The sequence below is a fragment of the Thunnus thynnus genome, chromosome 4 (genome assembly GCF_963924715.1).
Source record: "Thunnus thynnus chromosome 4, fThuThy2.1, whole genome shotgun sequence".
NCBI classification, from domain to species: Eukaryota; Metazoa; Chordata; class Actinopteri; order Scombriformes; family Scombridae; genus Thunnus; species Thunnus thynnus.
The window spans coordinates 25,202,314-25,227,151 of NC_089520.1; the positions used below are offsets into that span (position 1 = coordinate 25,202,314).

Genomic DNA, 24,838 nt, shown 5'->3' on the forward strand with positions numbered 1-24,838 from the left:
GAGGGGGACTGAGAGCGAGAGATAAAGAGGCTATATGGACTGTGCATTAAACAGCCAGTCTATCCTGAGCCGGTGTCCATCTCCCTCCTTCTCTTCCTTCATTTTCCAATCTAGCACTCTATTCATCCAGGCCCCCTTTCATGCCCTCGCTCCCTTTCCCTCGCTATCTTTATTCCTTTCACTCTCTCACACGTGGCAAATTCCAGTTGGGCTGAAAAAAAATGGCCACTTAAAAGTTGAATTACGATGTACTGACACAGGTCACTTACATAAATGCAAAACACGAGTTGAAACAGTAATACGTCTCGCTTTAAACATAAATTATGATCCAGGCGTGTTTCCAGTAATACTAGCTATAGTTCAGCATAGGCACATTACTGTCAAGTCCTCCCTCACCATCAGTATTGTATCAGATTGTGTTAGTGCAAAGCAGGAATACAAAGGTGATGAATGTCGTTGTCTCAGTGTGAATACCAGCCTGTGCGTTTATTCTTGGGATATATTCAGAAGCCGGAGCTTTTTCATAGAACTGTATTGATTTCTGTTGAAGAAACACATACACACACACACACACACACACAGAATGTACACTCAATTGTGCTGTTTGGATGTCTTGATGATCTGAAGCAGATTTAAGCCAAAGGTAAGAGCAGCAAGATTAGAAGAGGAATTCACTGGTAATTGGTGTGTGATCTTCCCCTGAATCAACATTTTACTGTGGCTTAGCAGCAGCTCCTTCTAATAGGCTAGTGTGTGTGTCTATGTGTGTGTGTGTGTGTCTATGTGTGTGTGTGTGAATGATTACCTGTATGAAAACAGACGCAAACACTCTCTGGTGTCCAGTTTGCCTAAGGGATGAATGACGATAACAGACTATTGTGTTTGTCTAAAGGCTGTGGATTCTGTTTGAGTCCACTACTGACACAGAGAAAACAGTGTGTGTGTATATGTGTGTTTATTGTGACAGTGCTTGTGTGCACTCTATACTTCAGAAATAATTGTGATAGAGTGGCCAATGCACTGCACAACTTTGAATTCCCCATCCTCTACACAGAAGTTCACACACTTAAAGACAACCCAAAACTGAAACACCCACCCCCCAAACATAACACCGCATCCTGTACTTCTCCTCTCTCCCCCAATCCTCTTCTCTCTCGTTTATTTGTGGATGCCTTCCTAATCTCTTCTCAGAGTACAGGTGGAGTATATCTGTCTTCCTGTGGCAACATACCCTGTGACTCTGTAAACAAGTCTCAGTTTAAAATTCACCTCTTTTAATCCCCTCTTCCCCCCCTTTGTCGACTGCTGCCTCGGAAAAAAAAATAATTAATCCGCCTTCGTCCAAGCGTGGAGCGTGAAACAACCCCTCCCTCCAAATCCTGACATCAGCCCATCTCAATCCACAGCTGCTGGAGGGTGTTCAGACGACTGTGCATGCAAGGATCATCTGAACACAACCGTTCACGTACAAATACAGATTTAGTCACACACCTGCATGTATGCAAGCTTACACACACACGGCACCCACGCTAATCCCCTCCATGAGCCTCTCCAACACCCCCAAAACCTTGCTTTCCCCCACTGAGGGTTATCATCCCCCCTTTCTGTCTCTCCACATTGGGCTTTTGTCCCCACGGATGCAAATGACTGGGAAGAGCTCGGAGTGTGTGTGCCAGTGATAGTGCTGCCACTTCTCTGGTGTCAAGAGAGCCGAGCAGAGGCTGTTGGTTGGGGTCTGTTCTGTCAATACACACAAAAAACATGTTGATACACACAAACACAACACATAACCTCCCAGTCCCCCAAATATTTCAAATGGATGATAGTAATTTGATTTATAATGTTGGACTCAATTCATGGCAGAGAGGAAATTTTTGAATATGTGGACACACTTTCTCATTCAAGTGAATGGGAAGGTGTGTCCAAACTTTTGATTGGTACTGTATAGGAGTTTCTAAATAAGAAATGGACGTGTTGCTAACATTTTATATTCTCAAATTATCTACTTTAGGCAATGTTTTTACTTAAGTGGAAACTGTTAGTTCCAGAGCATCGGTTGTTATTTTAATTGTGTTACTTGTGCATGTTTTTTGTCTTCCAGTTTTCAGGCAAACAATGCCCCAGGTACTACATACTGTCCTGTTGCTAAATTTCTCATGGCCTGTTGTAGAGGGCAGACTGCCAGAAGGAGTGGGAAGCAGGAACTGGAGGAGATCCCTCACTGGCTTCCCACCCTACAAAATGATTTCATTTATTTGTCTTCTTCCAAACAGGAAGTATTGTATTAACTTCTGCCTGACCCCGCCAAGTATCCAATATAGACCTTTGACAGAATCATCAGTGAGAAGTTCACTTCAGCTTTAAATCATCTGCTTGCTGCTTCACTTTCTGGTGCCCTGCTCTCTATGTCCTGGATAATCTGAGGCACCCGTGGGTTTAAGCCCCGGTGGAGTCTTTTTTATCTTGGCTCGACACTGGATGTCCCACAAGGCAACCACAGACTTTCATGTTTCAGCTCAGCTTTCCTCTGTTGAGTGTACCCACTGAGCCCTTGACCTGAGGCTAAAGGCTAAGTTGCTAACATCTGGCCAACTTCTTACCATATATTCCCAGGGAGCCATCCAAAGTATTAGTTAACTCTCAACCAAGAAGAAATGAGACTTGCTGTCTTTTTAATGTGCATCAATCCAGGGCTTGGTTTCTAGCACTGTCAAATGAAGGTATTTATTGGTAATGTTTAATCCGTAGTAGATTAATAAAACATCTGAGTAGCTGCTCAGAGGTCTGGAGCTGTTTTTTATTCCAAAGGTAGATGGAGTTTGGGATGAAGTGAATTTAAGCCAGTAAGGCTTGAGATGAATGAAGTATGAAGTATACTTTACTTACAGTCTTTGTAGCTGGAGTCTTTACCCTCCCGCTGTTGAGGTGTGGTATTTAAACCTAGTCCACACATTGCCAGTGGGGAGATGTAGTGGCAGCAGGAGTCTAATCCTGAGTCCTGTCCGGGATAATCCAATATGGCAACATAACTGGCAAGGATAAAGTCTTACACCTAGGGATGTTTGGCATTTTCACATAGTGAATTGCCATAACAGGATGCACCTGGTCAGCCAGCACAGAACATAAACTATGAGATACAAAAGGTAAACTGTACCTGCATCTGAACACATTTACAGTATTACACTATTCTTATGTATATCATGTGTAGCCTGGTCCCAGATCTCTAAATCTCTGCTCATGTTTTCAGTTTTGTTTTTTGTTTTTTTCACAATTCCAATAGGTCTGCTGTTGTGCTCACTGATGTCTCTTTCCCCTATTGGAAAAACAACTTAGCCAATCAGAGCTTTGTAGGCACAGATTACGCATTGGGACGTGATTGTCCTGTGCCAGAGCCAGAGAAATGGTCTAAGCTTGGACGATATTGACAGTTATACAGGTTGTTGGCGACTTTCGGAAATAACAACCCTTAAATCGGCGTATTTCTTCTATCACCTGTTATTGCTTCTGTGACTACTGACAACATGAACATGAATAAGCTGTTTTAAAAAAAATGGATGGATAGATGGGATATCCTCACAAAGGAGTTTGTACTGAACGTAGTCTTTGATGTCATATTTTCAGTCCTCCTCCTTCCTAGTAGACTTGTGACTTTTATAGTGCTGTCTTTTCTTTAAAGAACAGGAAAGGAAAGGATAGAGGGGCAGATTATTACATTGTAGTGAACACTAGCAGATAGGATTAAGTGAAAGATGCCTACGACATTACTTGAGTCTTCTCCAACACCACACATTCAGATCAGGAGAAGCATGTCTGCGGATCAGTGTGAAATAATGAGATATGAAAATGACTAGGGGGCACTAGAGGAGTAGAGGGCTAGGGATTGTGGAGGAGGTTTGTGTTTGATCCCATCTCTTTCCCTGCTCAGTCACTTCAATTATCTTCCTCTCCTATCACCCCCATCTATTGGGAATATAGGGAATAATTAAGTAAAAGCACGAAGGCTGCGGCTATTGGTTTAAAACGGTGATTACTGCGCATTGAATGTGAATGAGAGGGTGACGAGAGAGATTTGCTTTGTGTTTGGGGCATTCTAGATAAACTGTATTTCATATGTTTTGACACAAAGCCTGTTCATCTCAGAGCAGATGACTTTAAACATATACTCAATACTGTAGCTGGAAATACTGCAGAGTGCATAACTTATTGTATTGTATTGTATTGTTCATGCTCACATTAAAAATTTAAAACATATGGTTGGAAAACTACCTGTACCATAGTGCAGTGTAGTTAACAGTGTGACCATGGATTACTTCAGTAGAGGTGTGCTGTATATGACCTTGCCCTCTAGGCACGGGCTCCATCTGTGCTGTAATTGCTGTTTAAATGCCACTTTTCCTCGCATGAAATAAAACATTATGGAGTATCAACAGGCCATCAGCATTCAGATTTGTAAGCAGTGCTGAAAATTCAAAGGTCGCTAATTTAAGGAATGTGACATTTCAGATTGTGCTATATGCATTTTGCTTATCATTGTTGGCTTATTAGCACTTGAATTGAAGCTTAAAGAAATATAGCTGTGGTTATATTATGTGGATATGTAAATTATTACGCTCCAATCCATCGGACTTGATGTGAGGACTTTGACATATTCAGTGTTTTTTATGGTTTGTAATAATGTGATCTGAAAATTGAATAATGTTAAAGCTGCGCAACAAGTTGTCACATCATTAAAGGCAGCATATGTCTCAGCAACCCACTGTCTGAGAACATTTCAAAATATAAAGTGAAGTGAATATGATTTGATTGTCACCTTTCTTTGTCTCTGTCTCTTTCCTTCAGAACCTTGACAATTACAAGCAGATGGCTGAACAGTACGACGAGGCAGCCACCAAAGCTGAGGCTCACATCCGGTAAATACTGTGAATTAGCCTTACAACAACATTTTTAAGATCCAGTATACTCATCACATTGTTGCTCCTTTACTGCCTCAGTAGTGTTATGTCTTCATTGTACAAGCCTATCACAGACAACTCTTGTAAATAATCTATTAGTGCAGAACCATTAGTCTTCAGGTCATTCTCACCCATAAAGATTATATTGATGTCTAGACAACAGTTGTCAGAGACCTGAGTGTGAAGGCTGTTTGCAATGTTCGTTTGCTGTTATTATGAACTCAACACCTCCTGCAGCTGCCTGACTGTCAAAACATTGTTTTCCACACATAGTGCTGTGGCTGGGCGATAATTCACTGTTATCACTTATCATCTCCCATATAATATTTGATAATTTTTTTCTTGTTAGAGGAATGATAATAAGTTTAATCCTACTGCAATTTGTTGCAGCATGAAAATTTAAATACATGAGAATATTTACATTTATTTAAAATGTAATATTTAGATCTACTGAAACACAAGAACCGCATCTAAAAACATTAGAACAATCTAATAGATAAAGTATCTACCACACTCATCCATCAGCTTATTGAGTCTTAGTTTCTTTTCTCTTTTCTCTGTCATTAGCCAGGTTCCCATCAAAATGTAGCAAAAGTTATAATAAATTTTGATTTGACAAAATTTGATTGCCGTTCATTTTTTATAACAATACTCCTCAGTACTATCAGTCTGGTAGCAAGTAATAGCTTGGCATGAAATTACCAACAGACTTGGCCTTTTAAATAGTTTAGCAGATCAGAAAGTGGCCCTCAGTCTGCTGGTAGGAAAACAGAAACAGCATCGACGTCACAGGAAGCAGAGGGGAGGGTCTCCTCTGGGATGGCAGAGTTCAGAACTCACCTGCTGTCAAAAAGCATGTCAGTTTCATTCAACACTGAACTGATGCCTCACTGGCACTGTCAGAGTCTGTGGATGCTGCCAATTTACACCCTGTTGTAACACCCATTCTCACCCCTTTTTGGAAGGAATGAGAGCCAAAGACCTCGGTGAATCCAATTTAGTCAGAGAGCAATTCATTTTCCCTTTTCCCGCGTACACGGCAATGATTATTGTAAAACTGGTGATAGATGGCTAATTAACTCTGATCTTTTTCCAACTGTTATTTTCACATGCTCATTCCTCACCTTTTGGTTTCATTAACACATAAAGCCCCCACTCTTATGTCGTACTGTACACCATTAAAACGTGGACTCAAGTGAAAATTAAACATCTTCATGACAAAACCTGTATGGATCATAATGTAGGAGCCACCTATTTCCATCCTACTGCCAGCAGTGTGAAATGTATCCAAATGTCATGAGCTCCAACTGGAACGCAGCAAAACACAGCACTGAGAAATGAGGAAATCCTCCCTACAGAACAGTAATAATTTTAGTTGTACGTTTTTTTAATTGATATTTTAATAACAATATCTGAAAAGATAAATTGTAAATGAAGAAATAGTAACTGTTAATTTGAACACAGTTTTTTCCCTCTACTTTGCTTGCAGTTTGTGCTACAACTACAGATTATACACATGTAGTTGATCAGTCTTTCCATTGGATGATGAAGGTAGAGTAAATTTGTGGCTCAGTTCATTATGTGGTAATTGGATTCTCAACAATTGTCATTTTGTAACATGGTGGGAAATGATACTGTGTCAATTTACATTTTTGCTGCATTAGTTTGTTATTTTGCATGGTGGGGCTGAGTGAGTTAAGGTGTTATACCATGAAAAGGAAACCTTCAAATCTGGACTGTCAGCATCCCCTTCTCTGTAATTTTAACTGTCAAATAAAGGCACAATGTAACACATAGCGGTCCTAAACAAAAATACACAGTATGAATGTTATTATTATTGTGTCGTCAGCAGTGTCGTGTCGTGGAGTGTAAGGTATGTAGTGTAGTAGCACACAGTGTAGTGCATTCCTTGAAACTGTGAGAGAAAAAATAGGTACTTGGTTTTTTTTGCCAGTTTTGCACTCTATGGTGGTCAGTGACCTCATCCACGACACTACCATCTTCATGCACCTGGCTGGTCCATTGAATTCAACAGCATACAATTCAAGTCCAAAATTTTGTCCAAATGATTACATTAGCAAGGATTTGCTATTGTCCATAGCTGCATGGAAGAGGTTAGAAGATCAATTCAGCACAAGTTTGCCGAAGGAAGAGCATTTTGTCCTGCCTACAATGTGTTGCTCATTATTTCTCAGTGCTCACACACACACACACACTCACTTGCACGCACATAAACGTTCACTCCCGATTTTCCCTTTCTATCTCTGCCACACATACAGGCACACTTTGTATTCAGGCAGCCATGTGCTCATCATGTTCTGTCAGCATTTGGGCAGCGTTTCATTGTGCTGTGGTCACGCTGTCATTTCACACTACACTGACCACCCAGTAATTATTCTATTTACCCACTGCTGATGGGAGGGGGAGCAGTAGGGGGGCTGCAGAACAGTCCAACACATTATGTAGCTACAGTATGTCTTTTTCTTCTGTCTTTGTATCTCTCTGTCTCCAATTCTTCTTCTAAATCTGCCTCTCATTGCCTCATTTTCCTAATTTTAACTTTCTTTTTCTATCTCACTCTCTTAATTCTGTCTTTTCTTATTGGCTTCTATAATCTTAGAGCTTCTGTCTTCTGTTTCAGTGGAATTGTTTTGGTTGATTTGGTTACACTGTAATGTTACACCTGACCTACACATCTATATAGATGACTATGCAAGTCAACACATTGGCTGATTATGGAGAGAGAATTGGGAGAGATTTTTATATGTAAAAAGACCAGACCAGGGCACATCATGAATTGTTGGAGAAGGTGACGTGTCTACTAACCAGCACTAAGGTTTAAATTTTCATAAAGGCATGATTGGTAGCTTATGAAGGGAGTGTAAGAGAACAGCTTTACCCTATAACCCTATTTGAGCAGACGCCTATCAACTATAGTGCTCTGGATTAGTTGTACACCACCAATACATGTTTAAATTCCTTTTAGCCATTTCCAGTTGTCTATAGACAGTTACAGTAACTCCACTTTGGCTGTTTCCTAGCTGTGACTTCAGGACCAGCCCCAAATAGCTTGAGTGAAAAAGTTTAAGCTGAAAGCTGCCTGAGAAGGATACTTTGTTAATCGCAGGGCACCAAGGTGGAAGGCACCTGGGATATTACCTCTTTTTCCTACATCGGGCAGGTCACACTCTCTAAAACATTATCCTTGAGTGGAGACATAGTGAGTGGTAAAACGTTATCTTGTGCCATTTGCTACTTGCCTTGCTCAAGTACATGAGGCATTTTAGAGGTGTTCATCCATTAGCTTTGCCTTGGGGTATCAGATTACCCATATTCCCCAAAAATGTCACACCTAAGAGACCCACAACATTACAGCTTAGCTTACTTTAAGATCTAAAAATCCATTAATCCTCTTAAAAAAAAAAAACCTTGTTACCCTGAAAGTGTTAGCAAAGACAGAACCTAAGTGAACCTCAGGTGGATGTCTGTGTGAGGATTCACCATGAAGTAACTGCTGACAGTTTGTAGTTACAAGCCTACTTTCATGTGGGTTTGTTATATCCTCTTTATTCTGTACAGTATATGTGTCTGTTCTTGTGTGTATGTGTGTAGCGTGTCCAATTAGTGACACAGACAGGTAAGTTTACTGTAAGGATCTCTGTGCCACCCACCCAAAGTAGTAGACAGCTAGTCATTACTAGACACAGGGCCTGTGTGCACTGTGGTCCAACAAAGATTTACCATTAAGATAGAAGGCTGCAGTCACTTACTGTACACACTCTGTCTCTTTGACTGCCTCGGGAATTCTGTGTAGTATATATATATATATATATATATATATATATATATATATATATATAAAGAAACACATACACACACAAACACTCCTGTGCAAGATTACAATCACAGGAAGGTCAGATTTAATGGTATGTGCTGTTTTAGATAGGTGAGGAGTTAGACAAGTCTGTCCTAACAATTCTGATTCATTTATCCACAAGCCTAAATTCACCACAGCACTGGTCACTGTGTTGTCTTTTTCACTGCTGCATTAAAAAGCAGATTTTCATCAGGCCATTGCCTTTATGTTGATGTAAATAAAAATCATATTTAGTCTATGTCCCATTACAGGAAAAATACACAATTTTATTGAAACTGGTTTAGAAACTAGAGGTCTTCAAGGGCCCATTGTGGTCCCAGTAACAGAGACAAGACCTACAACTGGAGTTAGGTCCAAAAAATTTGTTGTACTGCTGCAGGTCTCAGGTATCAATACGTTAAATTCAAGGGATGCACTGATTGGACATTTTTCTCTCCCAATATCAATTCCTCGATTCAGGGGAATCTATCAATACCGATTCCTGATTTGATGCCTCTCTCTTTCCCAAATTTAAAATCTTTATACCATATTGTGTCAAACTCATCAGGATCATTTTAATGTGGGAACATGAGGCTAGAGATGTAGCACTGCTGTGACTGAATGATTTTTAACTGATAGCAGAAACACTGATATTTATAATTTTATAATGACAAAGTAACTGTATTTAATTGCAGATGACGATAACCAATCCACTTATTAAGATCAGTATCGGCACCAATATTGATCCAGTGATTTGGATCCATGCCTCTATATGTAAATTCTAACTGGATTTAAGTAGTCCCCATATCAGCTCAGATAACATGGTGTGTCATAATCGTCACATGAGAAAATTTAGTTTTTTGACAAGATGGAGGGGAACCTTTGGGACTGGGTCTCTTGTTTTTAATCGAAGATTGTTTTATGCACATCGGCTAGATTTTCTACAGGTCGATTTCAGATTAGGCCCAATATTTTGGAACTGTGAAGACCTCTAATAGGAACGTAAGCATCATAAAATCATGTAGTGATGGAATGACTAAATGGCAGAGAGGACAACAGAGGACAAACAGCATCTCAAAGGCAGTAGCTTACCTAACACTCATTCAGCCAAGCCGTGTTACATGCAGCAGGTGTTATAAATACACTATTCTCCATGAGAGCCAAAGTAAGAGATTAATGTGATGACAGTATTTCATTGTGTAAAAATGATTTGTGCACACATACTGCATTACACTTTGTGCTGCACGGATTTGAAAGCTACACTGTTTTTTAAAAGAAAAGTGAAGTTGTTCAAAGAAAAGAACTTTACAAATTAAATGACACAAACTGGAATTGAAATTGTTGATGATAAAAAGGCTATTGATGGAAGGCGATAGCGGTGCAACGCTCCAAAGAGCATGTCTCACCCCACATCACCCACAATTCGAGTGAGTCGTCCAACCACAAGTTCTCCTGATTGAAAAGTTATCAGAGATGAGATGTCACACACAAATACACGTGCACATGTGCACCTTATCTTGTTCCCGCATGTCACCTGTTTTAATGAAACACTCTCCTTATCCCCTCCCATCTCTCTCTCCTTATATTCCCACAAAGTGAGTTTGGTGGGGATCAATCAGCCAGGCTAACAGAGTGCGAATTGTTCTCCTACATTCCTATCTCCTTTCAGCACTTCAGCTGTCAGCGTATGAAGATACGGGCGGAGTTCTGTCTGTCTTCGCTCCATGGCTTGTAGTTGTTTTTGATTGCTATTCCCATTTGAGACAGAGACTTTATAACTGTTTTGGAGGAGTTGAGATTAAACTTGTGAAGTTTTGTGTTGTCATATTGTCACATGAGGGCTTAGGATTTAGGTTTGCTGCATCACTTAGCAAAGGTAGGATAAGTGATTATTATAACTACCAGGATAATCATAGCTCCTGAGTTATGTCAGTCCTCAGACAGACCTTCAGAGGCTTTATGAACTAAATCTGTAGTTCAGATTTTTATGTGATTCTGCAAGTAATATTTCTGCGAGGTGAAATGTAATGTTGTGAATGTTATCCTTATGGCAGTATCATAAAAGCTTGACAAAGCTTCTAACAATACAAGATGGATGCTCCTTCGTTCCTTTTGATCTCACCCCAGCCATGACATCTTTGATCCTCTCTTCTCTTCTCCTCCACTCAGTGTAATATTAAAAACCAAAAATACAATGCCATGGCTGCTGCTTTAAAGGAACCCAAATCCTTGTCATCATACATTAATAACCGTTCACACGGCACACACATACACACACCAACACAAACAACACCAACTTAGACAGAGAGAATAATAAAATGCCATGCCCTTACGGTCTTTCCCTTTTCTTCTTATTGCTTTATTCCCCAATGTCACGCTTTGCAGCAGCGCAGAACTTGAGCTCTCTTCATAAAAACCACACGCTGCCAAGGTGAGACAAAAAGTAATGAGAAACTTTAACGATTTGAGCCTAATCTCCCCCCCCCCCCTCCAACTCTGCACATATTTATGCAAAACGTCACAGGCAGAAAGCAATTGGAGTGTTGTTTTGCTTCTTTTCGCTGCAAAAGTTAGCTATCAAACTAGCTGGGGTGGCTAATGTTTTTCTAATAAGAGCTCACCTTTAATTTCAGTCAAACGAGGCAGTTGGTGCAGATTAGCAGAGGCAATTTTCTGCTTCAGATTCCATTATTAAAACACTCCCGCTATCAGAAAGTTTCTCTTGTTGAATAGAGAAAAGAATTAGTTTTTTTTTTTTTTTTTTTTTTTAACTTGAGCTTGGATTAATACCTTGGGGCTATTGTTGCTGTTATCTCCTACTCTTAGGGAGTAATTCAGAATGCCAACCAGCTGTCAGAGTGCGAAGTCAAACATCAACCAGTGGTATAATTTTAATCATGTGATTGAAACTCTTGGCAATAGATTTTGAACTAACTAACACAACAACACATTGTCAGTGTATACAAATTCTCTGTTTTTAAAAGCTGCAAATCCCTTCATGTGGATGTAATGTAAAGAGCCATTCAGCCCCAAATCCTATATCACGTACCTCAAGGCTATTAAGTGATTTAATAATAACTCAGGCCAACACCTCAGTGTATTCAGTTTGCTTTAACATAATTGAAACTCTGGTCCACTCTTATTAATAGCAACTAGTGAATTATATAGACCCTGATAGCACTTTATCAGTGTCCCAACTGAATGACTGTCAGACCTTAAGCAAAGAGCACTAACATTCAACTGGCATCCTGAGCAGTGAGTGGCGTGGCACCATACAGTGTGGCAGAGGTAAAATGTGATGGTTGCCATGGGTTACTGTTTGTCCATGCAAGCTGCAAGGGTTATTTGTCATTTAATACGTCATTGTCAAGTTCCCTCTCTCTCTCTCTCTCTCTCTCTCTCTCTCTCTCTCTCTCTCTCTCTCTCTCTCTCTCTCTCTCTCTCAGGTTGCATTCACTTCTCTTTTCATGAATATTCTCACCACCAGTGATTTATTTAATCCTGTCGCTCTACCCTCCACTGCACATGCAAGCACACACAGGCTACACAATACACATACCAGTGCAGAGAAATTTCTTCTGTGCATATAGTTTATCTCGCACGCACACACACATACATGAAGTGCTTTTACAAAGCACAATTCACACACATGTGGTCACAAAATGTATTGTGTGTATTTGTCAGTGAAGGCAGGGACTACTGAGCTCATTCATATGTGAAGGATGCATGATTCTGTAATTGCTTTGAGGGATGGCATGGGGGCAGCTTTCTCTTTGTGTGTGTGTATGTGTGTGTGTGTGTGTGTGTGTGTGTGTGTGTGTGGGCGCGCATGATTGAGTATGTGAATGTCAGGTGGTCAGCTTCCTAAAATAAATAGGCATGTCCCATCATGTCAAATGAAGTCATGCGTCTCCTTATCAAATTGAACACTAATTTTTTCTCTTCCTCTCTCTGTCATTGGCTCTCGCTTCTTTACCGTTCAGTGTTTCATGCAGCCTGAAAATTGATAACATCTAAAAAACAATTGACATCTATGTTGACACATCTCACCCCCCATGCTATCTGAGATGTTTCACATCACAGGTCTGCACTATAGAATACTTCAGTACACAAATGTCTATAAGAGGCCTTGTCTAGTGTCACACACACAGATAGGACACATAGGAAAATTATCACTACAACTGAATTGAATATTGGTTGTGATCATTTTTTAAAATTTTCATCTGCGTTGATTTATCTTTTTTTATTATTCTATTTATTCAATAATATTCTAGTTAAGACCTCCGTTGTTGTCAAAAACTATTAAAAACACATCAATGAGCCACACCGTTGCCTTGAGTGACATGTTCCTTCACCACAAAGATCATGGTCAAGGTAGTTTGTTTAGAAACGGCTCAGAAGAGTAATAACAGCGATTGCGTTTTCAGTCTCAGGAGAGAAGTTCCCTGTATGGACGACGCCACTGCACATGTACGGGAGTGCGGTTCCGTTTACAGAGCTTCGCTAGTTTGTTGTACTGCATATCACAACCTCTTGACTTTGTCCTAAATTGTAATTCTTTCAAAGAACTTCAGTACTCACTGGAATTAATAAAAATACATTCCCCCTGAGGACCATTTAGTAGCTCTTTTGGAGCTTTTGATCAAATCAGAAAATCTTCATTGGCAAATAGTTTGCCCAGTTTCCAATGAATGTTTTTGTTTATCTTTGCAATTAAAGGATTTCTCATGTTGGCTTAAAATTTAAGCTTTAAAGTTAATTTTTGAGATAGTAAAAAATTAATTAAGTGCTCAGGAAGAATAAACTGGGCAAATGCTGTCCGTTGATGATTATTATGATGTAATTAAAAACTACTAGATAGACCTTGTGTTGAAATTGTTTTATCATTATATATCTATTCTATTCTGTTCTATTCTTTTCTGTTCTATTGCTACAGGATGCAGTACTGTGAATGATAAGTTGTGTCTCGCTGTCTTTGTGTGTATGTACAGTATGCGCATGTGTGTGTACGTATCCATATCCCAATCCTTCCAGTTGCAAGTTCTGTCACAACAGCAGGTAAATTACCACAAGCAACAGAGCACTCAAGGATTACCCTCATGTAGGATTAGCATTCACTACCTGTACGTGTGTGTGTGTGTGTCTGTGTGTGTGTGTGTGTGTTGTGAGAGAATAATTTTGTGCTTTTGTCTACACACATGTACTGTACATGTGAGTAAGAAAGTTTGACTTTGACTCCTAAGCAGCTTTGTCAATGCATAATTCATTTCTCTCCACAGGCTGCACCTTGAAGCCTGTGAAACTATCTTAGCTTCTCCAACTGCAACTAAAACAAACCATAAACAGTGTTTTTTATTTTCTTTTGCTCATCATCTGATTTAATGACACAAACCAGAAATCGTTGGGTCTGCTGTTTCTGCAGTTTCAACTTCAAGTCATGTTTATTTAAGTTATGGCTTGATTTAATGTAGCCAGCTCCAATCAGTTTTCTTTTCTTTTTTTCTTTTGACAAACCTGATGTTGTTGAAATTTGAATTTAGCAGTCATATTTGCAACTTATGATTATTTTGGTAGTTAGTCCTGTGATTATTTCATACATTGTCTCTAGAAAAAATAGGCATTGTATCTTTTCCATCAGTGAGTGAGTCTGAAACTGCAGGTTTGTACTGCTGTTATTACAGCTGCACTTAAGCTAATGTTTTCTTAAGATAGCATAGAGGTAGGTATTTTACAGCTTTATAGTCCTTTGTCTGAACGATCTAGATTTATCCTTTTGTCTAAAATGCTGCTAGGAAAAAGTCTTTAATAACATTCAGTTGAAATACTCTGTATATTAGGAATGCACAACATAATATAAAACTTCTATTACTACTAAAAGGAGCTTCATTTTGTTTACCTGTATTCCATAAAATCAATTGTAAGGCTCGATATTGCACAATGAATCCACAGTGGAGAATTCTAAGTAATCAGTCATTTTTTGTTGATGTTTTTGTCAATACTGAATAATTAATGCAGAACCACTGGCAGTGAAACCTGGTTAAAAAAACAAACCTGTTTTAGGTTTCTAAACACAAGTCTCTGTTAAATAGACAATCTAATGAACTGTCAAAAATGTACAAGATGGTGATTGTAGCTGAGAGGCTTCAGCACATGAGAGAAGACATTCTCAGTCAGTGCTCAGTGCTCCGTTATAATCACACTAACCCTCATGTCTGCCCTCTGTTTCTTTCTGTATAGGCCCCGGCAGACTGTGTCTGTGTGCACTGAGCTGCAGGCCAAGGTGCTCCAGTGTTACAGAGAAAACCCACATCAGACCCTACACTGCTCCATTCTGGCCAAACAGTACATGGCCTGTGTCCAGCAAGCCAAGGTAGGTGAGGGCTTCATATGTGGGTGTGGAGGATGAGAAAATGAAGCAAAAATGTCCTCATCGGCATTAGTGTTTTGTGTAAATGCTTGTTTTTGTGGGTGTCTTAATCTGTAATAATATGTATGTGACAGTTTATCAATTTCTCACTTGTTTTGTTTATTTGTTAGTTTTTTTTAATGTTTTTTGGCATTAGCACTCCTCTCTCTTTCCCCCTGAGCAACACATTTGGCCAACGTATTGGGAGTAGCTTCATTTCCTTTAAAGATATTTTTTTAAATTCTCTTCCAGTCTGTTTTTTAAAGAACACCGGGGGATAGCAGTTAATTAGTCAGACCTGGATGACAGTGACACTGACAGTAGAACAAAAAGGTGAAGAGACAAATAATGCTTTCAATCTTTGTACCAAATCAGTTAACTTCTGAGGATTGTAATCTGCGTGTTGGTTACTTTGACACTTCAAATAGGAAGCTAAATCAATGGGACATGCTTATTGAGCGGATTTATAAGTCACCAGCCGTGCACTGTGTTTTGGAACTTTTTGATAGGAAGATTACACCGTCATTAGTGTATTAAAATCAGTTTTGGCATTCAGCGCTTTGAAATGCATTCTGCTTTCTGCTGATGCTTTTGCAAATAGTGTTCATACCCTACGCTTATCTACAAAGTGCTTATTTTACCCAATTTCTCCATCAAAAAACAATAATGAATGGGGCAATTTGCACATTATTATCGTGACAAAACGCACTGATATGGCTCCAAAGTAGATAAAAGGCACAAAACAACAATTGGTGAATTTGGCAGTTTAAATGGTCGATAAAAGCAAGGCAAAGGCTCACAATAAAAGCAATCAGTCTTTTTAAACTGGTTCAAAAGATCCATTTGCCAGTGGGATAGTGCTCTTTGGGAATAAAGCTATGCATATGTGCTTGTGCTGTACATGAGTTTGGTTTTGTTTTGTGAGCGTGTGTTGTATAAGTTGAGATTGTGAGTGTTTATGTTTTAAACTAAAGAATAGACAGTAACGCAGAATACAGGCAAGTTGTTTTTCTCTTCTTTGTGCGGCATGAGGTATTTGTTTAATTAAATCAGTCATATCCTTGACAGAATGAGTGTGAATGAGAGGCAGAGAAAGAAACAGAGATAAAACATTGACGAGAGGGAAAGTAAGTAAAAGGGAAAGTGAATGAAAAAGAAAGTCAGTCTGTATTGAACGTAGAGCTGCAACAATTAGTCATTTAGTTGTCAACTGTTAAAATAATTGGCAACTATTTTTATAGTTGATTAATTGTTTGTCATCTTTTTTAGAAAAAAAAGTCCAAATTCTCTGATTCCAGCTTGTCAAATGTGAATATTTTCTGGTTTCTTTAGTCTTCTCTGACCGTAAACTGAATATCTTTTGGGTTGTGTGTGGTTGTTGGTCAGGACAAAACAAGACATTTGTCATTTTCCGACGTTTCTCTGACATTTTTCGGACTAATCGTTTAATCAAGGAAACAATCGACACATTATTCGATAATCGTCAGTTGTTAATCAGACGTATCAACATGCCACCCATCCCTCTGTGAGTCAAAGTGTTGTAGGCACTAGGGCTGAAAACCCAAACAGTTTTACACCCTACACTCTCCTCTGAAGAAGAGAAATGACAAGTGTTTAACTTTTACCCAGGTGGAAGAAGATGGATTTGACTGATGTGGATGAACGAGGTCCACTCCTTTACAGAAATTAGTCTGGAGCCCAAGCATTACTCTGCACTATGGTTGCCTTTGAAGGGAGGATAGGAATTACTGTTCTGTGTCTGGTATCGCAGGCCAAACTGTTAGACAGCTCTGAACTATATTCATATGTTAAAAAATAGTTTTTCTATCTGAAATTCCTATATTTCTAACAGTTGTGGCTTTTTAAAATTTCAAATGGCTGGAAAGGAAAGTCATGATCTGAAGCATTTTATCGCTGAAATCTTTTCTGTCTAACCTTTCTTTATTGGGATAATCTAACAGCGATGAAATCTTGCTTCTCAAGAGTGACCCGCGCTAGTCTTTTAAAAATGGTTGGATTTCCAAGTTGACCTTTAAGACTTCTGAAGAGCGCTCTATCCCAAGCTAAGATTTAAAAGGGCACATAAATGTTCCCAGATTTAAGATATAAATGTTTAAATGTAAAAGGCCTCGTATTTAAGTGTCGAATTAAACTACCTCCATCCAATATAACCACTCCTTTCTTTCTCACTTATCCATCCATCTTGTGTGTTATCTGCTCATCCTTGGATCTTTCCTGCTGCTGTCACTGTTGATCCATCTCTTCCTTTCCTAGTTCCCATCCTCCATGCATCCTTCTTCTCATATTAAAGCCTCTTTCACTGCCCGTCGCTGCACACTTTGTCGCATTAGCCAGTGCATTAGCTCAGATCTGCACTGCTGGCCATGGAGCTCTGTCAGCTCTTACGTTTGGCTAACACGGCAGGTGCTATCCCTCTCATGTTCATTCAAAGATGTTCTGCTTACATGCTCACGAAATCACACACAAAATCCTAGGAAGGCCCTTTTAGGAGGCCTAGTCCTAATATTCAGCTGTAGTTTCAGAGCTGAAAACTCTCCCAATGGCTCTGTCAGGCTTTACTTTAAAACTTCTTGCTGCTATAATTATTTGCATCCATATTATACTATGGTCTCCTGCTTAATCTTTAACACAAGCGGCATGGATTGGACAGGGTCATGTATGGAGGAGCAATAGTAGGCAGATGGTACTAATGAAAGCAGCAGGAAGTGAGAACCCACACAGAAAAAGAAGATAGAGAAAAAAAAGTGCAGATCTTTTAATAACTAGAGATTAGTTATTGTCGTCTGAAATCTACTCCACCTCTTGAAAAATGTAACACCTGCACTTAAAAAAAATGAGTGAGATACAAGAAAAAAAAACTGTTATATCATAAAATTGATAAATTAGCACTTAAAGACCATAAAACTGTCACTTTTTTGGGATTTATGATATATTTTTTTGTTTTTATGGAAATATTTGGTAATGCTGGGTTTAAATGTGTATGCTCAAATAGCACCTTGGAATAATCCCTGCATGACTGAGACTGGGTCAAAAAAAGAGGGGAGACCAGGAGAGTTCCCACCTGAGGCTCCCTCTCCGTCAGACTTAATGAAAAGCAATGAGTGGGCAGTCCCAAAACCCCACTGGACACGCAGGCAGCTGTCCAGTCTATAAATGGATCTGACAGAGCCAGCAGCTTGGCAGCATAGCACACTTGGACAAGAGTTTAACTAGGAAAAGTTTCAGCATTGCTGCAGGTGGTTAAGGGTCAAAAGGGAGCAATATGCACTACAGTTTTAGTCACAGAGAGAGAGAGCACTGGATCATATTTCATTATGAAATATAATGTTCTACAGACCCTGGAGGAAACATTTCGTTAGACTGTTAATAATGGTGGTTTTACCTTTTGCTGAACAAAGAGCATGTGTGCTTGTTCTAATAGTGGAACAGAAGGTTTGATCATTTTTGTGAAGTAGGTAATTACATTCACCTGACTTGAACTCATCTATAATATCGACTTGAGTGACAGTATGAAAAATTTCTTTGGAAAATGTTGGCTCTGAAAAACTAATGATTGTGTCATCAGAAGGTAAAAGAACTCAACAACCAAATATCTTCACATGTTTCATGGTGGATATGTCATGTAACTCTTTGAATACCATTATGTTAACACAGAGCTGACATACATGCCCTTCATAACTTTGTAATTACAATTGAAGGGCAGCAATAACATACCAAAATATTTTTGAGATGGACTCTACAGAGGGAAAGAGGTCAGTGTTGTTTTAAGTAAAAAGCAAAATAAACTGGCTGTTCATGTGCAGATGAAAAAGCTAGTCAGTTACAAAAGAACATACATTTGGATGCAGTATTTTTCAGCTTTGTGCAACAATAACATGACTACTCAACAGACAGCAAAGCTTTTAGCCTGGGGGTGAAAACCTCCCGACAGCTTAAAGACTCTGTTCTTTTGTTATCTGTATGTGCCTGTAAGGATTTTCTAAAGCAGACGCATTCTTCCCTGTGATTAAAGGGAGAATGCTGTATTCCCCCCCCCCAATATTAATCTTTGTCTGAAGTTGATACTTTATGGTTCACCCTTTTCTTAAATATAGTTATCCTTCTCTCTATTGTTTCTCTCTATGCAAGCTAGATGCCTTTCAAACACCATCTTTCTGCATCTGTCATAGTTTTCCAGTATTTTCTATGTTCTCTCCAGTCATATTCAGGCCATAGTTGTAAAGGACGTATTCACAGTTTTTCACGTCTGTCTTAAAACAATAGTCAGGTGCCCAAATGAACATTGAAATTTTTTTCTCCTGTTCATACTGACCAGTAGAAGATCCCTTCATAACGCACTTACAATGTAAGTGATGGGGGCCAAATCGACAAGTCTCCCTCTGTGCAAAATTGTATTTAAAAGTTTATCTGAAGTTAATATGAAGCTTCAGCCATCCAGATTAGTCAAATCAAGTGGATATCTTTCAACGTTACAGTCTTTTTAGTGCCAAAGTCCCTCTTTTTGTTGCTACACTTCCACCGCAGCTCAACAGGGAAACACTGTCTGAGGAAACACAAAGAGGGAATTTTACGCTAAAAAGACTGTAAATGTAGCAGATATCCGCTTGACTAACTCATACTGCTGAAGCCTCATATAAGCTTCAGATCAACTTTTAAATGCATTTTTGCACAAAATGACTGTGTGGACACAATGTGGATTTTGGCCTCAATCACTTACATTGAAAACGCATTTTAAGGGGATCTTTTAATAGCCAGTATGAACAGGAGGAATGATTACATCAAGCAAAAACTCTTTCAGTGTTCATATGGGCACCTTACTGTTATTTTAAGACAGACTTGAAAAATTGTGAGCCTACGCTTAAAGATAAACACATCCTGTGTACACAGCAATACATGAATCACTGCAGTAGGCCCAAACTGTCCAGTTTGGGGTCAGTCCTGCATTCTGCCCAGCTCCCACTGACATGTGTGACTTTCTAGAGTTAATTCATGTAGACTTTACTGTATATATCTGTTACTCTCCGTCAGCCTGTCTATGTTTGTCAATCAATCTGCCAGTGAAACCAGCTGTCTGCTTATCTGTCTTTTTTCTGCCAGTGTCTTGATCTGAACATCACTAGAGTATCTATCTCACTTTTTCTGTCTCCCGCTTGAAGTTCACCCAACTCACTATCTACAGTGGCACAGGCTTCCTTATGTGTCACTCAAAAAATTCTTTTATGTTTTATGATTCATGCATGCACACACACACTTTTCACACATTCTGCCCTCTGCCATCCATTAACGACAGTTGCTTCAGGATATGGCCTTGCACCTCCTCCCTGCTATCACTTCCCTGTCCCTCCCCTGTCAATGTCTCTAGTTGGACCATTGTCATGTATATGGGACCTTATGTGTGCATATATGTGTGTGTGTGTGTGTGTGTGTGTGGTGAGTGTAAGCAGGATAAATGTCAGCTCACCAAAGGTTTGTGGGGTTTGTCTCTATTTGGTGTGACGTTAGATGGTATCTTATATACTGTCACTGTATGGTCATTGTCATTGGGAGTTTTTATATTCTATGTGTTTTTGCGCACTCGCATATGTGTGTTTGCGGGAGTGTAAACCCATGAGAATGGTTTATGAGCTCACCCTTTAACTCTCATCATCTATTCTCTCTTTCAACCTCCTACTCGGTGAAACAAAACACGGCTGTCCTCAAAGTCACATTCAAGAACAAACGTTTCTTAAACCACCACTTACTACTTTAAGTATCCCCCCCCCCCCCCCGTCCTCCTCCACAACCCTCCACAAGGCTACAGCGCCAACCATTTGCAGAATGCTAATGCTATTGCTATGACTTTTAAAACCATCGGCCGGGGCTAATAGTATTGGAGCAACACTTGCCACTTTACTCCACATACTTAATGTTCTTGAACCCGTTGTTCTCCTGAACGCAGTATTTTTTTCACCCTGATGTATAAGTGTGTGTGAGCGTGTGCTGGCCTCTGAGATGTTAGGTTAAGTGCCACTCTGTTTCTGCCTTGATTACTGAATACATGGAGCATTGCTGTAACAAATAGTGTGTGGAACAGGTGGATTTGTACAAAGGCATATGGTGTTATTTTTGAAAATAATCAGAAATCTGTGCTCTGCAACAGTGCGGTTACAGTTTTAAATTGGCACCAGTGTTTCCAACTGGTAAGAAATATACTTGTATGGTGTTGAGGGCCCTGGCAGGGGGCTGATAGCATGCAAATGGTAAAATTTAGAAACACTTTTTATTATATATTGCAGTCCAATACACTACAACTACAGCCTCAAAACTTACCACATAGTTAATTCTACACCACTATGACACAGTTGTTGTTACCCTGACTGATGTGAAAATTGACAATGAAAGTAGACATCAAGGGTAGAAAGAACGACTGATGGATTAGCATGTTAATGATTAGCTCACTCGTGACATGAGGCCTGAACTTCCTCACAGTAGGGAAAGGGAGACTTTAGTTTCCTGCCATCCCATAAGAATTCTTTCATAAAGCAACTTGTAACGTACATGCTTGACAGTGTTGAATGACAGCCGGTTTACATGTGTGAGCAGAACTAGTGTTGTAGATCGTGATGTTGCGCATGTCAACATTTTGTACTATACAAACCTTGACCCTGTGTAAGGTTAGCAAAAGAAAATGAAAGGTGTAAGCTGAACAGAAAATCACCAAGGGGAGACAGAAAATAGTGCCAAAAAAAGTCATGCAGGGACTAGAGGGAACAACCATTGGAAAATAAAGAGAAGTCACAAAAGAGTTGCTATAAATGATGGGATATAGGATTATATATGCATAGGAACGACTTATGATGTGACAAAGTAAAAGCAAACAAAAACCTCATTGTTTATCCACAGCAGTGCTTAAAAATGTCCTGTCACAATGTAAATGTATTATTTCCTAAAGCACTGTTAGTGTTAAAGTGCTTGGTATCAGTCAGTGAGATGAATGACCAGAAACCTATTTTCCACCATTGGGAAGATGTGTGCATTAATGTGTAATGTATTTTCTGACATTTTATAGTCTAAACAGTTCAAAAATAAATCAATAGATCAGTCGAAAATGAAAATAATTGTTAGCTGCAATCCTAGTAAAATAAGGTAAGATATGCAGTGATGATGGTCAACATTAGAGTTTAGAGACAGGGAATGCATTATGCATCAATGGTAGTCCTAATGCAGAGTGGAGAGCAAAATGTGTCTACCATCCCTTCTTCTCATCTCCTTTTAAGGCCCTTACAGCTGTACTTATGGAGGACAAAGTAAAGAACAAAGAAAAAAGGGATTAAAAAAAGAAAATAATGTGCTTGTGTGTGTGATAGAAAATAGCCAGGTGTTTGGAGTGTGTGGGTTTGCAGATGGATCCTGTCGTGTTTAAGTGCTGTGGTTTTCTCTCTTAATGTCACCTCCATCAGTCTCGCTGTGTGTTTGTGTGTGTATGTGTGTGTGTGTGTGTGTGTGTGTGTGTGTGTTGCATATCTGTGCATGTGTGCATCTGTGTATGTGTGTCAGTAGCTGTGCATCTTGTGTATCTGTGTAGAGCTATTCCCCAACTTGTTCAAATCATTTCAGATGACATTTTCCTCACCGGCCACTTTTAACCACAAACTGATTCACAAACATATTTGCAGGGAGCCATCCATTTCTAAATGTGGTGCCAGCAGCATCTTAAGCACCTCTCAGACAACATTCAGTCCTAACAAACTGTTTAGACCTCCATTGCCCATAAAAAAAGTACTGAACGGCTTTAGTAATGGCTGGCTATTTCACTCTGCTATTTCCCCCGTCTTGCAGCCACAGTAAATCCCAGCTACAAAAAAAATCATGACGTCTTATTCAAATCTGTTCAGTTTGTCCAGGTGAAGAAGTTGATTGATAGGAAAAGGAGGAATTCTGCCACTTCCAGCAAAAGAGAGAAAAAAAACGAGGGATGAGTCTTTGTAGCGGGTCTGAAATAGGAATAGAAGATGCCCGTCAATGGGGAAATGGATGGAGACTGATGAAAGGGAGGAAAAACGGGGGAGAAGGAGGCTTAGGAGCGCCTGTCAGTGAGGAAGGGTTAATAGTAGACTGTAAGAGAGAGATACAACAGAAATGAGTGGATGACGGAAGGCATGTAGAGCGGATGAATAAAAAGAAGAGAAGAGGTTCTGTCAGTCGGAGGGATGACACAGTGACAGAAAGTATCGCAGGAAGGAAGAACGAGGAGAGGAGCAGGCACTGTCAATCAGTGTTGTTGGAGAGAGGAAAAAAAAAAAAGACCAGACAAAAAAAAAATGTCTGATTTTTATTTTTATAACAGAGAGGAAATAAAAAGAATGATCTCTATGTGAGTGTGTGTAGATATCAGTAGTAGCAGGTGGTGAACCCCACTGTGAGCCTTGGCCTGCCTGCTAACTCTAATCTGATAACAGAGCCACTCTTTTCAGCAGCAATCTGGTCCTGCAGCACACACACAAGCATTACTTTTAGACATGCAACCACACACATACAAAGATCCAGACATTATAATATCGCTGTTATTGATATCTCCTTTATAGAATACTAGAATACCACCTACACTGATTATAGCTTTTGTGTGATTGCTACTCGCTGTAAAATTATACCAATACTAATATAAAGTATATATTTTTTCTCTGCCATTTTCATTCTATAAATCACTGTTATTATTTAAATGACCTTCCTCATAGTTTTGATTTTTATCTTAATTTCATAGCACACATGAAAATATAATATTGACATACACATGTGAATATCATATAACCATACATATGGCGCACACATACACACACACACACACACACACACACACACTAGCTCAGGTATTTCCGTCTCTTTCCCTCCTTCCATCCCACCTCTCCTTCACATCCATTATCTCCAGAGGGACCACCCCATGAAGTCATAGGCCACATAAAGATTACCCCACCCACCCACCGTCCCCTGTCTTCCAACAGTCTCTCTCTCTCTCAGATCTATATAACACTCCATCAGCATCCAGTTAAACATCTCATCCACGCTGCTACACTCCACTGACTGCCATCTCTGTAACATGTGATCGATTCCCTCCTGCCAGATTTGAACTGTCATGTGTCTTGCTTCATTTGGGTACAGATATGGTGTCTGGGAAAATTGTGACAAAGGGAGGTGAAGACTGGGATGTTCATTTAGTCTTGCAGGTCTGGTTAGAATGGTCATTATTATCTTCATCATCAGTTTTTTTTAGATGTGGTAGCTGGTCATTGTTGCTTAAATGGGTTCAATTGATCTTTAGTTTATGCGTATGTTAAGATTTAAAATTATTATTATAATTCTTTGAGGGTAGGGGGTGTAAGACAGTTTTATGTCTGTATGCAGTAGTGCTAAATGTGTCAGTTAAAATCATGATAATCTTTCATAGGCAAGTACTATTACATGGTGATGATTTGACGTTGAGTAGAATGTTGGGATCACTTAAAATATATTTTTTTGCTTTGTTTTTAAATAATGATTTGGAATATATGCTGGGACACTCAGATGGTTCCCATTAAACATTGAAATGAAACTCCACACACAGTCAGGGTATGTAATACTCACTTGTAC

The 24,838-nt window shown here is 39.4% G+C and overlaps 1 protein-coding gene across 2 annotated transcripts in view; it reads left to right on the forward strand.

The window, feature by feature from the left end:
* chchd6b (coiled-coil-helix-coiled-coil-helix domain containing 6b) overlaps positions 1-24,838 on the forward strand; it is a 57,906-nt gene that overhangs the window by 28,126 nt on the left and 4,942 nt on the right. For both annotated transcript variants that reach the window (XM_067587886.1, XM_067587887.1), the window contains exons 6-7: positions 4,840-4,910; positions 15,046-15,178. In XM_067587886.1, the coding sequence (XP_067443987.1) occupies positions 4,840-4,910; positions 15,046-15,178 (204 nt within the window). The remainder of the gene's footprint in view (positions 1-4,839; positions 4,911-15,045; positions 15,179-24,838) is intronic.